This window comes from Neomonachus schauinslandi, chromosome 3, assembly GCF_002201575.2.
Source record: "Neomonachus schauinslandi chromosome 3, ASM220157v2, whole genome shotgun sequence".
NCBI classification, from domain to species: domain Eukaryota; kingdom Metazoa; phylum Chordata; class Mammalia; order Carnivora; family Phocidae; genus Neomonachus; species Neomonachus schauinslandi.
The window spans coordinates 11,890,673-11,903,100 of NC_058405.1; the positions used below are offsets into that span (position 1 = coordinate 11,890,673).

Genomic DNA, 12,428 nt, shown 5'->3' on the forward strand with positions numbered 1-12,428 from the left:
CAATTCTCCTCCTAGGTATTCACCAGAGAGAAACAGAAACCTATGTCCACTACGTTCACTGTTGAATTTTATTGTATATAAATAACACTTTACTAAATAAAAGGAAAAAAAGTTTTCCTAAGAAAGTGAATGTGAAGATCTAGAAAGATCTAGACATCTGTAGATACATAAATCTTTTCTATTTTATAAAAGAGGTGGACTTTAGCAGACTAAAAACAATCTTCAGCAACAAAAACTTCTAATACCTTGAAAATGTTCCCAGCTAACATGGAGAACTTTTTGATAATAAACTGTGCCACTGTTTATAATTACTAAATTTAAAATCACAGGCATTGGGGCGCCTGGGTGGCTCAGTCGGTTTAAGCGGCTGCCTTCGGCTCAGGTCATGATCCCAGGGTCCTGAGATCGAGCCCCGCATCGGGCTCCCTGCTCAGTGGGGAGCCTGCTTCTCCCTCTCCCTCTGCCTGCCTCTCTGCCTACTTGTTCTCTCTATCTCTCTGTCAAATAAATAAATAAAATCTTTAAAATCACAGGCATTGTCCTTTCCCACAGGTTATCAAAATAGAAGAGAAATACCAACACAACCAGTCCCAAAGACGAAGGAGCACTGGATGCCTCTATTAAAAACCAAAAAAACAAAAACAAAAAAACCACCAAAAAACAGTTTAAAGAGATAACCAAAACTGACTGAAGATCTTCCATCTCTTGATAGGAAAACAGTGTGAAGACCCTGTGGGAAAACATTCTGTGCTGCAACGGTCATGATAATCTACCAGTGACCATCTAAAATGTAAAAGTATGAGTGTTTTCTTGGTAACCTCATCCTTATCTTTCTTTCTTTGACCAGCAGCACTACTGAACCAGGTTACTATATTTTAAATCATCCTTTTAAACTTTTTCAAGGCCATTTTTTATTTCATTTTCTTGTACATGATAATGCGAGAAACACAAGGCAATGAACTGTTTGTTGAAAGGTGGGGACTGAGCTGCATTTTTAATCCATTATATGGAGGGCCAGTTAAATATCTTGTTCCTAGAAGAGCAAGTATAGCTATGTGCTGGATTCTTCACATCAGGAGGGTCCTAGAGGCTGTCAATGGGATAATGTTTTCTTGGATATTGGTCAGCCCACAAAATTCATAACAAAGGCTACAGAAAGTTGAGATGTGTCTTTCGGCACCTCTGGGTACTTTTAAAATTTCTTCATATCCAGGATCTCCCTCCAGAATCCTGTCCACATTGATGATGAACAGGGCCTCTCATCTTAGTGGTGTAGTTGAGGGAAGATCTCAGAATAGCTTTGTATGTGTCTTGTGGTTGAAAGAGACATGGATGAGCACCTTGAAAGGTACAGTGGGAGGCACTGGACCCATGGACTGGGACCAGACCGCCTGGCCTTTGGTCCTGGTGCCATCATAGATCAGTTGTGCAATCTGAACTTTAGCCACCCCATCTTTGAAATCTTTAAAATGGGAAGCCCAGTTTCTCTACCATGGTAGAGATTGTGTCAAGAACCTAGTAAGACAGTACACACTGAAAGCACCTGGATAATCACAAAGTATTACAGTGTTTTGTAGCACCGAAATTATTATTTTGTGAATTTTGTGAATAGAGAATTTTGAAACTCCATAATTATTTATAAAATGTAGATGAAATGTCAGACATTGGCTAGGCACTGGGGATTATAAAGAATAGTATATAATTCCTAAAATGAAAGACAGGGCTGAGTCAGAAAAGCTTCAGAGTCAGGACTTAAATAAGTAAGATTTTGCTAGGAAAAGAAGAGATCTAATGGTGAAAGGAGGGTATGCTGGAAGAAACTGCATGTGGTTATACAAATCTACCTCTTAAGAGCATAAACACTATAATGCTAGGAGACCTGCATTTGAATTGTCTTTACTACTTATTAGCTTGTATTCTTAGCAAATTACTTAATCCTCTGTGCCTTAGTTTCATCTATAAAATGGGGATAATAGTCCCCAGGTTTTTATAAGTGCTAAATAAGATCATATTTATAAAGTGCTTAGAAAAGAGCTGTATTAGTTGGCTTTCTCTAGGCTATTCTGTGGTAACAAGTGATCCAAATTTCAGCTGCTTAAAGCCAACACTGATTTCTCACTCATCTTACGTGCTGGCCACAGCCATGCTCCATGTGTCTCCTTCACTCCGAGGCCTGGGCTGAAGGAGTAGCTTCTATCTAGCACATGCTTTTCTCATGGCAAAGGGAACAGAGGAAGAGTGGAACCGTGCAACGGCTCTTAAAACTTCTGCCTGAGAAGCACCCATCGCTGCTGCTCATGTTTTAGTGGCCAATGTAAGTCACAGAGTCAAGCCTGATGGTAACAGATCACGCAGAGGCGCTGCAGGGAGGCCCGTGGTAGAGAGGGGCAGCAAATACTCTGAACAAACAAAAATATTTGAACAAATAACATCATCTACCACAGGTGCATGGTACATAGTAAGTGCCACATGTTTGTTAAAGAAAAATTAGTGATTGGACAATGGCACAGAATCCTGAGAAAGGACAAGATGTTCAGAAAGAGTCAAACTTAGTCGGTGTCCCTGAAGTATATGGTACACAGGGATTAGATTGGTACGTGAAGAAGCCAAATTTTGAAAGGCTTTGAAAAGAGGCTAGGAGGGTGCCTGGGTGGCTCAGTCTGTTAAGCGTCTGCCTTCAGCGTCCAGGGATCGAGCCCCACGTCAGGCTCTGTGCTCAGCACGGACTCTGCTTCTCCCTCTCCCTCTGCCCCTCCCCCTGCTCATGTTCTCTCACTCTCACTCTCTTTCAAATAAATAAATAAAATCTTAAAAAAAAAAAAATGAAAAGAGGCTAGGTTTTTACCTATAGGTAAAAGATAAGTTGCAGCAATAAAAATTTTACACCTGTATTTTATAAGGCACTTCTGTGACAGCCTTATCAAGACACTGGCAATAATAATAATTTCATTTATTCTGCACTGAACATGCAAAAATTAAAGTCTACTGGTCACTCCTCCTCTGTGGATACCTGTCTAATAGGACATTTGTCCTGTCAGCCCTGGACTGAGTTACAACTGTCATGCCATGGCAGAGGACAGAAGGCTTCTTTCAGTAGGTCCTGTCTACCTGTGGTCGGGATGGGAGATGGCGGCAGAGAGAGGATGGGAAGGAAAGGGGGCTAAGAGAGAAGGAACGAACAGATCCATACGAGAGAGAAAATGTGTGTGTGTGATGTGTGATGGACCGATAAGCACATTCTGGGTGTCAGAATGATAAACGCCACGTTGACTGTAAGAAGGTGAAAGCACCCTCCATATCTGGCTGTTTTCTGGGAAGTCACTGTTGTCTTTGCACTACTACAAGTGGTCTTCCAACCTCACAGCTCTAACCAGCCTTAACTTCCTATTACATCTGTCATGTCAATCAACCACTGGAACTAATCTCAATCCCTGAAGTTCAACTGAAAACCTCAGGCTTCAGATGAGTTCTCTGACCCACTCTACTGTACCGTTTTTTGGTCAATCCAGAGAAGAAATGTAAAGGAAGAAAGAAAAAGGAAAAGGAAGCATGGAGAGAAGAAAAAGACATGAAAAGCAGGGGAAGGACCAGAGGACCCAACACACCATTCTCATTCAGGGCTCTAAAACTTACTCCACAGAAGTTTGGATTTCCACAGATTATGCTAGTTCCATAAGCTTTCCCCTTAATGTTACACCATGACTTGGGAAGCCAAACAACATAAGGTTCTGCTTGATGCTTTTTCTTTTACAGTTACCGTAAGACAATGTTTTATATTTTTTCCTTAAAACTATTGTGGATGGAAGAAAAAAAAGCAATCACAGCCCACAGATGAGGCATCCTGACTCTTACAAGATTGCTCACTTTTCCCTTCCTCTTTTTTATGATTTATAAACCCTAATAAAACTATAATCTCCCACTGTCGTGAAGTTTTTTGTTTAAAAAGCTTTAAAGAACCCCACTGCCTACAGAAAAAAATACAAACTCAAACCACATTCAGACTCCTAAATAATCTGGTGTTAATCTATGTTTCTAATCTTGTTATTGGGTAGGACAGATTTTTTTTTTTCACATTAAGGTTGCTTGATCATGAGATAATCGAAGTCTGATATATTGTACAGAACAGGGAATGAATGCAGGAAATGGGTAGGCTGAGAAGGGGAGTTCAAAGGGAGAAGCCTGGAGCCTGAGAAATACAGGCCTGTCTGTTAACTCACCCCCAAATAGCTTGAAAGAAGACCAAATGATGATAAATATGTGAATTGTAAAAAGAAAATTGGCAAAAGCAGGCTCTTTCTGTTTTAATCATCCCAGAATCAGCTCAGGCTCGAGACTTCAACTTTCGAGAATTAGGGTACATCCCAGTGGTAATGATTCACTACTATGATACATAAAATGGCAGAAAATGAAGAAGTGCAGGGATATGGATAGCCTGCAGGCTCTCTGCAGAACCACAAAAAGAACTTAAATAAAGTTCAGTAAGTAAACACATTCTTTATGGAAAAGAAGTATTAATGTGTAACAAGACGAGAGAACTTGTGACTATGTGAAGAGTGCCCCTGATTTTTGAAGGTCTCTTACCAAAGACACTGAGAACAGTCAAACATGATAATGAGAGGATAGCAGAAGCAGGTAGGTATGGACATCTTCGAAAGTTCATGCTTAAATTGAGACATTTCCCTTGGCCCTGTCGCCAAGCTTTCCAATTACAATTTTGTGGCCTTTCACTGAAACAGTCATATTTTAAATATTAAATGGTGGTATTAAAAACCAGAATTGCCAAAGGAGGAATGACATAACATAAAACACATATCAGTGATACATGTGAATAATCTCAAAGGAACCTTTAAGTAAATCTGAATGCCCCTTACCTTTTCTGGGCAGCAGGTGGAATCTCTCATGGATCACAAAACGGAACTGAAGAGGGACAGCTGTCCTAGGCAACTAACTTAGTATTGCCCCTGGTAAGCTACACACCTTCCCCCTCTCAACCTGGGAAAAAAATTTAGTCCTCATTCTTCTCTGACATCACTGAACACAGAAAGTGGGCTCCTATCTAGAAGTACTGTCCTGACTATCATCTATCAACCTCTCTCCTTTCAACCAGTGAGGTATTTTATTATTTTTAAAAAATATTTTATTTACTTATTTGAGAGAGAGAGTGACAGAGTACGGGGGGGGCGGGCACGGGGAGCAGAGGGAGAAGCAGACTCCCCGCCGAGCAGGGAGCCCAATGCGGGGCTCAATCCTAGGACCCTGGGATCATGACCTGAGCCGAAGGCAGACGCTTAACTGACTGAGCCACTCAGATGTCCTAATCAGTGAGGTATTTTAAAGTTATATATTCAGAAACATTTATAATCATGGAAGAATAAGTGACACAAGGAGAGAGAAAAACTAGCTTAACCAAAATCAATCCACTGATTACTAAATAAAATAAATCCGAAGTTGGCAGCTTTCCAGAAAAGCATGAGTCAAGTTTGTGGTTTCTATGACAGCAGATGCACATGACTTATGTTTTACACAAATGTCTTTTTTTTAAAAAAAGCTCTTTCTCTTAAAAAACACGTAATTGCCAGATTGAAATAAAAACACTTCCTTAACACACACAGTATGTCAGGAGAACTATTGATTTCAATGCCAAAAGGTGAAATTTCATTAGGTTTCCTAACATTCCCCCGGAACACTGAATACCATCTGTGCACTTCTTTTTGATAGTAAGAATTTTTATTTTCTTTTTAGTATTTTATTTAGCATTAAAAAAAGGGAAGTCACTTGATATATATGGGGAGAGGAGAAGTCACGTTGAGCAACAGACATGTGGGACAAGTTGTGGCTTTGTGGATCTCAGACTCTGATTCTACAATCAGAAGTGTGTAAACCGAACATTCACAAATAATTTTAATATCCTCCTTTATAATTATCCTTAAAGTGTACTATATTAAATATTTCATTTAAAAACATGGTTTTCTGGAAAAAGTCAGAAATAAAATATTCATTAAATTCAAAACAAGCACCAACGTTATTGTATAGCATAAAGGAAAACTGGCTATGATTATCACTGATATTAATCACTGTAAGTAAATACAGTATCATCCAATTATGGTAGAATAATAATGAATAACCAAAGCGATATGAAGATTGATCAGATTTGTGTTCACAGTAGGTCAATGTTGGCTGAATTAATCACTGTAAAAAGTGAAATTTCAATTGGCTCAGAGGAATTCATTAATGGGGGGATTATTTAAATACTAAATTCTGGGAATTATATTCCAAATACTGTGCAATTCTACTTACTCTTATCAAACAAGGGATTTTTATGTTAAAAATTTGTTATTGGGGGCGCCTGGGTGGCTCAGTCGGTTAAGCGACTGCCTTCGACTCAGGTCATGATCCCGGGGTCCTGGGATCGAGTCCCGCATCGGGCTCCCTGCTCTGCGGGGAGCCTGCTTCTCCCTCTCCCACTCCCCCTGCTTGTGTTCCCTCTCTCGCTGTGTCTCTCCCTGTCAAATAAATAAATAAATAATCTTTAAAAAAAAAAATTTGTTATTGGGGTGCTTGGGTGCCTCAGTCAGTTAAGCATCTGACTCTTGATTTCCACTCAGGTCATGATCCCGGGGTCCTGGGATCGAGTCCCGCATCGGGCTCCCTGCTCTGCGGGGAGCCTGCTTCTCCCTCTCCCACTCCCCCTGCTTGTGTTCCCTCTCTCGCTGTGTCTCTCTCTGTCAAATAAATAAATAAAAAATCTTTAAAAAAAAAAATTTGTTATTGGGGTGCTTGGGTGCCTCAGTCAGTTAAGCATCTGACTCTTGATTTCCACTCAGAGCATGATCTCAGGGTCGTGAGATCGGGTCCCATGTTGGGCTCCACGGTGGGTGTAGAGCCTGCTTAAGATACTCTCTATCCCTTTCCCTCTGCCCTACCCCTCTCTAAAATAAAAAAAAAATCGCTACACTAATGGTTCTTAAAAAAAAATTCAAAAATTCCATATACATCACCCAGTGCTCATCATGACAAGACACTTGAAACTAATATAACACTGTATGTTAACTATAATGTAATTCAAATAAAAATTTAAATTTAAAAAAAGCAAAAAAAATAAATTTAAACAAGCACCTACCTGTTAAGCATGTGTACTGGAAAATAATGTGACCACAACATGCATATTTTAGATTTTAAAAAGACTACAAAGAGATGAAAAAAATGCAACCTCCAATTCTAGAGCATTGAATGTCACAAAATGAAACTTTCTAAGGTGATAGCAAGCACTTAATTTACAACCAGGAGTCTGAAAATAGAGAAATAAAATGAAATGTCTTAAAACAAATGTCACATATGAGTAATTAAAGAAGGGTTTGGATAATAACAGCCAATCAATCAATAATAAATGAACACAGTGAAATATAGTCCGGTACTTCTCAAATTCTTGAATGCTTTAGGAAAATATCCAAAATGGGGCTCAAGACCATTCATTGCTAAGGGAAACAAAATGTATCATGAGAGAAATAGTAGACAGTCATGCTGCTCTCATTATGAAAGCAATGAGCTATCTATTTAGTGAAGTAGCTGTTAATCAAGCTGGCAGCTGAAGTGGGAGGAGATTCGGCTGGGGAGAGCCTGGTGACAGTGCCCCACAGACTCGATCTGACCCCACACTGTCACCAAGTCACTACAAAGCCTTAGGAACACCAAGTGGCTTGCATAGTTTGAAGACCACATAACGGAGGTCAGCTCTGTGGTCCTGAAGGCCAATCAGGTATCTGATCAGAATGTGGACTGGCAGCTTGGGGAATGAAGGACTAAGTTGTATACGAAAAGAATGAACACAGAAAAGAAACTACACAGAGCACATAAAGGAAGGAGAGAAGTGAGCAGGCCTAAACTAACCACACAGGGGCCCCAATCCCACTCACCAGGAAGCAAGAATAAATCATGGTAACTCACTTACAATGTCTGCAGGGGAGGGTACAGTTATTTCCAAATCCTTCCCCTGGGAGATTATACACAACACCATGAATCCCTTCTGCAATTTTCTTAGTCTTTCCCAAGGAAGAAATTACAACTATATTCCATACACACTAATTATAAACGTATTTTTATATAAATTTGGGAGTGCAAATTTAAGTCATAAATGAAAAAGCTCAACTTCATGTTCTAGACTTCTTTTCAAATATCTCATACACTCATTAGAGTTTAACACAAATGCTTATAATAATTAAATTAAATTAAACTTAAAAGAGCAGTGGGTGGGATGAAGACATTCTAGCACACGGGTGAAGATGCTGCCCAGCCCTTCAGCTCATCCCTGCTGCCTTCCCTGGCCACACACCCGATGATTCTCCTGCCAGTTCCAGTCCACCTGACTTTCCATTTTGCCTTATTTTTCCCCTTGCATGACAATGTCTCTTTACAAAACAAGTAGAACATCTCTCGTTATTTTTAGTAAATCCAACTTCATTTTTTTTGGTCATTTTTTTCTTACTATGAGTTCGACTATTAAGCTAATTTTAAAAAACACTAACAAGAAACTCAGCCAAAACTTTCATTAAAATTACCTTGAAAACTGAGACAAACTTTGCATTAATAAAGGAGTAGCACTGAGATAGAACTGAGATGGTTAAAAGAAAGTTGGAGACAACTGAATGTGACCCAAATCCAAACATGACATTTTTCCTAAAGTTGCTTCAGAAAAGACAGAGAGTAGGGGGAGGGGAAATCACACTTACAAGTCCACTTATGGCTACAATCCAGATGTAGGAACCAGAGGTGAAAAGCTATAAAAGAAAAAAAAAAAGCAACTAAAAATGAAATTCAACCACCAGTCACAGCATACTTTTGTTTTATATAACTACAGTGATAACCATTGAAGTATTAATTATATATCTCTTAATATAAACAAGTACAAAATTAATTAATATCAATTCTGTCACCCAAAAGAAAATAATATATTATTTTTTTCTTTTTTTAATCAAGCTCTCAGCCTTTCCATAGCCGAAAATAGACTGGTTGAACCTGGCCCACTCCTGTGCAAAGAAAAATAAGTGAAATTCAAGCATATGCTTCTTTACAAATGGACATTAATTGATTTAAACAAAGTAAAATACCACATACAAAGAAATTATTACAATCAACAACATACAAAATATGCAGTCACTGTCCCATGCTTGGTGTTGAGCAATGACAAATAATAGTAGTTTATATAATTCTCTCATTTTAATTTCTCATCACTGTGACTCTAAATTTAGCTAAGCAGACTTCTGCAAGCTTGCAGGGACATGTCCAGTGCTATTCTGCTTAACTGTTGTTACTCTCATTCCAGTGTACTCAGAGAAGTTCACTAATTCAGTTAGTTAGCAAACTAAGTAATGATATCAAAGTTAATTAATGCAGAAGTAATTAGGTTTCATAAAATCTCTCCCTTTGTTTTCTAAATCATTTACATAGGAGACTTGTGCTTAGGGTAAAAAAAAAAAAAAAAAAAAAAAAGGCTGTAAGACATTCAAAGTGTTCCTGAAAGAAAGAAAAGATCTAGAGCCTACTGTTTATTCATATTTAGATCTTTAGATCGGGAGTATAAGGACTCTGCTCCTATAGAAAGAAGCAGGACCAGAGGTTAACTGCAGATACTATGCTAGATGAAAACCTCAAAGTTCTGCACATTTATCAAGGATACATAAAAAGAGATCCGTAAAAAGAAGGCAGATACAGGGCGCCTAGGTGGCTCAGTTGGTTGAGCGACTGCCTTCCGCTCAGGTCATGATCCTGGAGTCCCTGGATCGAGTCCCGCATCGGGCTCCCTGCTCGGCAGGGAGTCTGCTTCTCCCTCTGACCCTCCTCCCTCTCATGCTCTCTGTCTCTCATTCTCTCTCTCTCAAATAAATAAATAAATAAATCTTTAAAAAAAAAAAAAAAAGAAGGCAGATACAAAGGTAAGAGATGACAAAGCACAGGTAAAAAGGAGGCTAACAAATTTTGTTCTTAGTGCTACCTCATGTAGAAAGGAGCACTGGTTGCAAATTTAAATTTAATCCCTTGATCTAAAATTTAATCTTTTTTAAAGAAGATGTGGTGTGTGTGTGTGTGTGTATATATATATATATATATATATATATATATATACACAATGGAATATTACTCAGCTGTCAAAAAATGAAATCTTTTATTACTATTATTAACATATAATGTATCATTTGTTTCAGGGGTACAGGTCTGTGATTCATCAGTCTTACACAATTCACAGCACTCACCACAACACACACCCTCCCCAGTGCCCATCGCCCAGCCACCCCATCCCTCCCACCACCCTCCACTCCAGCAACCCTCAGTTTGTTTGCTGAGATTAAGAGTCTCTTATGGTTTGTCTCCCTCTCTGGTTTCGTCTTGTTTCATTTTTTCCTCTCTTCCCCTATGATCCTCTGACTTGTTCCTCAAATTCCACATATCAGTGAAATCATATGGTATTTGTCTTTCTCTGGTTGACTTATTTCGCTTAGCGTAATACCCTCTAGTTCCATCCACATCATTGCAAATGGCAAGATTTCATTTTTTGATGGCTGCATAATATTCCATTGTGTGTGTGTGTGTGTGTGTGTGTGTGTATGATTATTTGTTCTTTGGGTGTTGAGTTTGATAAGTTCTTTATAGATTTTGGATACTAGCCCTTTATCTGATATGCCATTTGCAAAAAAAATGAAATCTTGCCATATGCAATGACGTGGATGGAACTATAGAGGGTATTATACTAAGCAAAATAAATCAATCACAGAAAGACAATTATATGATTTCACTCATATGTGGAATTCAAGAAACAAAACAGAGCATAAAGGAAGGGAGGGAAAAATAAAACAAGACATAATTGGACAGTGAGACAAATCATAAGACACTATTAACCGTAAGAAACAAACTGAGGGTTGCTGGAGGGGAGGGGGTGGGGGATGGGCATTAAGGAGGGCACGTGATGTAATGAGCACTGGGTGTTACATACATCTGATGAATCACTGAACTCTACCTCTGAAACTAATAATACACTATATGTTAATCAACTGAATTTAAATAAAAAAAATCAATCCTTTTATCTAGCATGGATGCTTGTTGAGTATAAACGACTCTGAAAATAACAAGGATGAGAATTACGTGGAAAAATAGTTTTCTGTAGTCTTATTCTAAAAATATAAGGAATAATAAAATAGCTAACACTTTCTTTTTGTTGTTTTGTTTTGTTTTTGTTTTTGTTTGTTTTCAGCTAACACTTTCCTAACACTTACTATGTGCCAAGCAAGCAGTGATCTTAACGCTTTTCATATATTGAACTTACGGAATCCTCCTAAACCCCCTACAAAGTAAGTTCTATTATGAACTCTATTTTAGCCAGAAAACTAAGAGGTTAAGCAATTTGCTCACGATCAGAGAGCTGGCGGGTGATGGAGCTGGGAGTGTACCCAAGTGGTCTGGCTCCACAGCCCAGTGCTCATGACCTCCATGTTTCCTACACAAGGAGGAAGAGCATATCATTAATTTCTTCAATAAAAAATTATTTCCTTTGGACTCTTAAGTCCCTCACCTTATTGCACATTTGGTCCCAACTGTGTCTGCTCATGCTTTAACAGTGTGTATATTTTTTTCTCACTGCTGGGCTCCTTGAGGACGGGTGCTACCTCTCATTTCATCTTCCACAGCCCCTAGCACAGGGCATTCCATGACTGTCTCTCAAGCCATTTGATACCTTCACAAACATTTTTGTTCCTCTGATAATGATTAAAAGAATTCAATCATTCACTCATTCCCTCCCTGATTCATTCATTCATTCATTCATCCAATGTCCCTGGCTTCACAAAGTTGTTATGCAGGAGACAGAAACGCACAGAAACATGCATGAAGGTCCAGGGAGGAGGGAGGTAGGGAAAGAAGAGAAACTTTGAGAATATGGGGTTCACATTCACTTCAAGGTGGGGAGGGGTGGGAGTAGGTCCTAGATAGGCAAAAAGAACCCTGAGTGCCATTCAGGCTAAGGACTTTAGATGTTATCAAGAAGCCAATGAGGCATCTCCATCTCCACTTTCTGATACCAGCTTCTACCTCACCAGTAAATAATTAATAAATTGATAAGTAATAAATAAATAATATTCATAATCTCAGAAAAACCAATAGGGGCAGCTATAGAGACATAAATTATTAATTAATAATAAGAACCAACTGACTTAGTTCTTACTCTCTGTTGGGCTTATCCTAAACAACCAACACTATTATCTCTAACCCTTCAAATGACCTTGTAAGATACACATTATTATTATCACTTTATAGATGGGCAAATGGGAGCTCAGAAAAGTAACAAAGCAAATAACTACCAGAGCAAGTTATCAAACCAAAATCCACTTGGCGCCAAAGATTTTCCACAATGCTCCACTGAATTCCTATGTCATAATTAATAA

The 12,428-nt window shown here is 38.7% G+C and overlaps 1 protein-coding gene across 1 annotated transcript in view; it reads right to left on the reverse strand.

The window, feature by feature from the left end:
* The window catches only part of UBAC2 (UBA domain containing 2), a 177,584-nt gene that overhangs the window by 52,211 nt on the left and 112,945 nt on the right, over positions 1 to 12,428 (reverse strand). Inside the window, exon 6 of the mRNA XM_044913525.1 lies at positions 8,727 to 8,774. Within this exon, the coding sequence (XP_044769460.1) occupies positions 8,727 to 8,774 (48 nt within the window). The remainder of the gene's footprint in view (positions 1 to 8,726; positions 8,775 to 12,428) is intronic.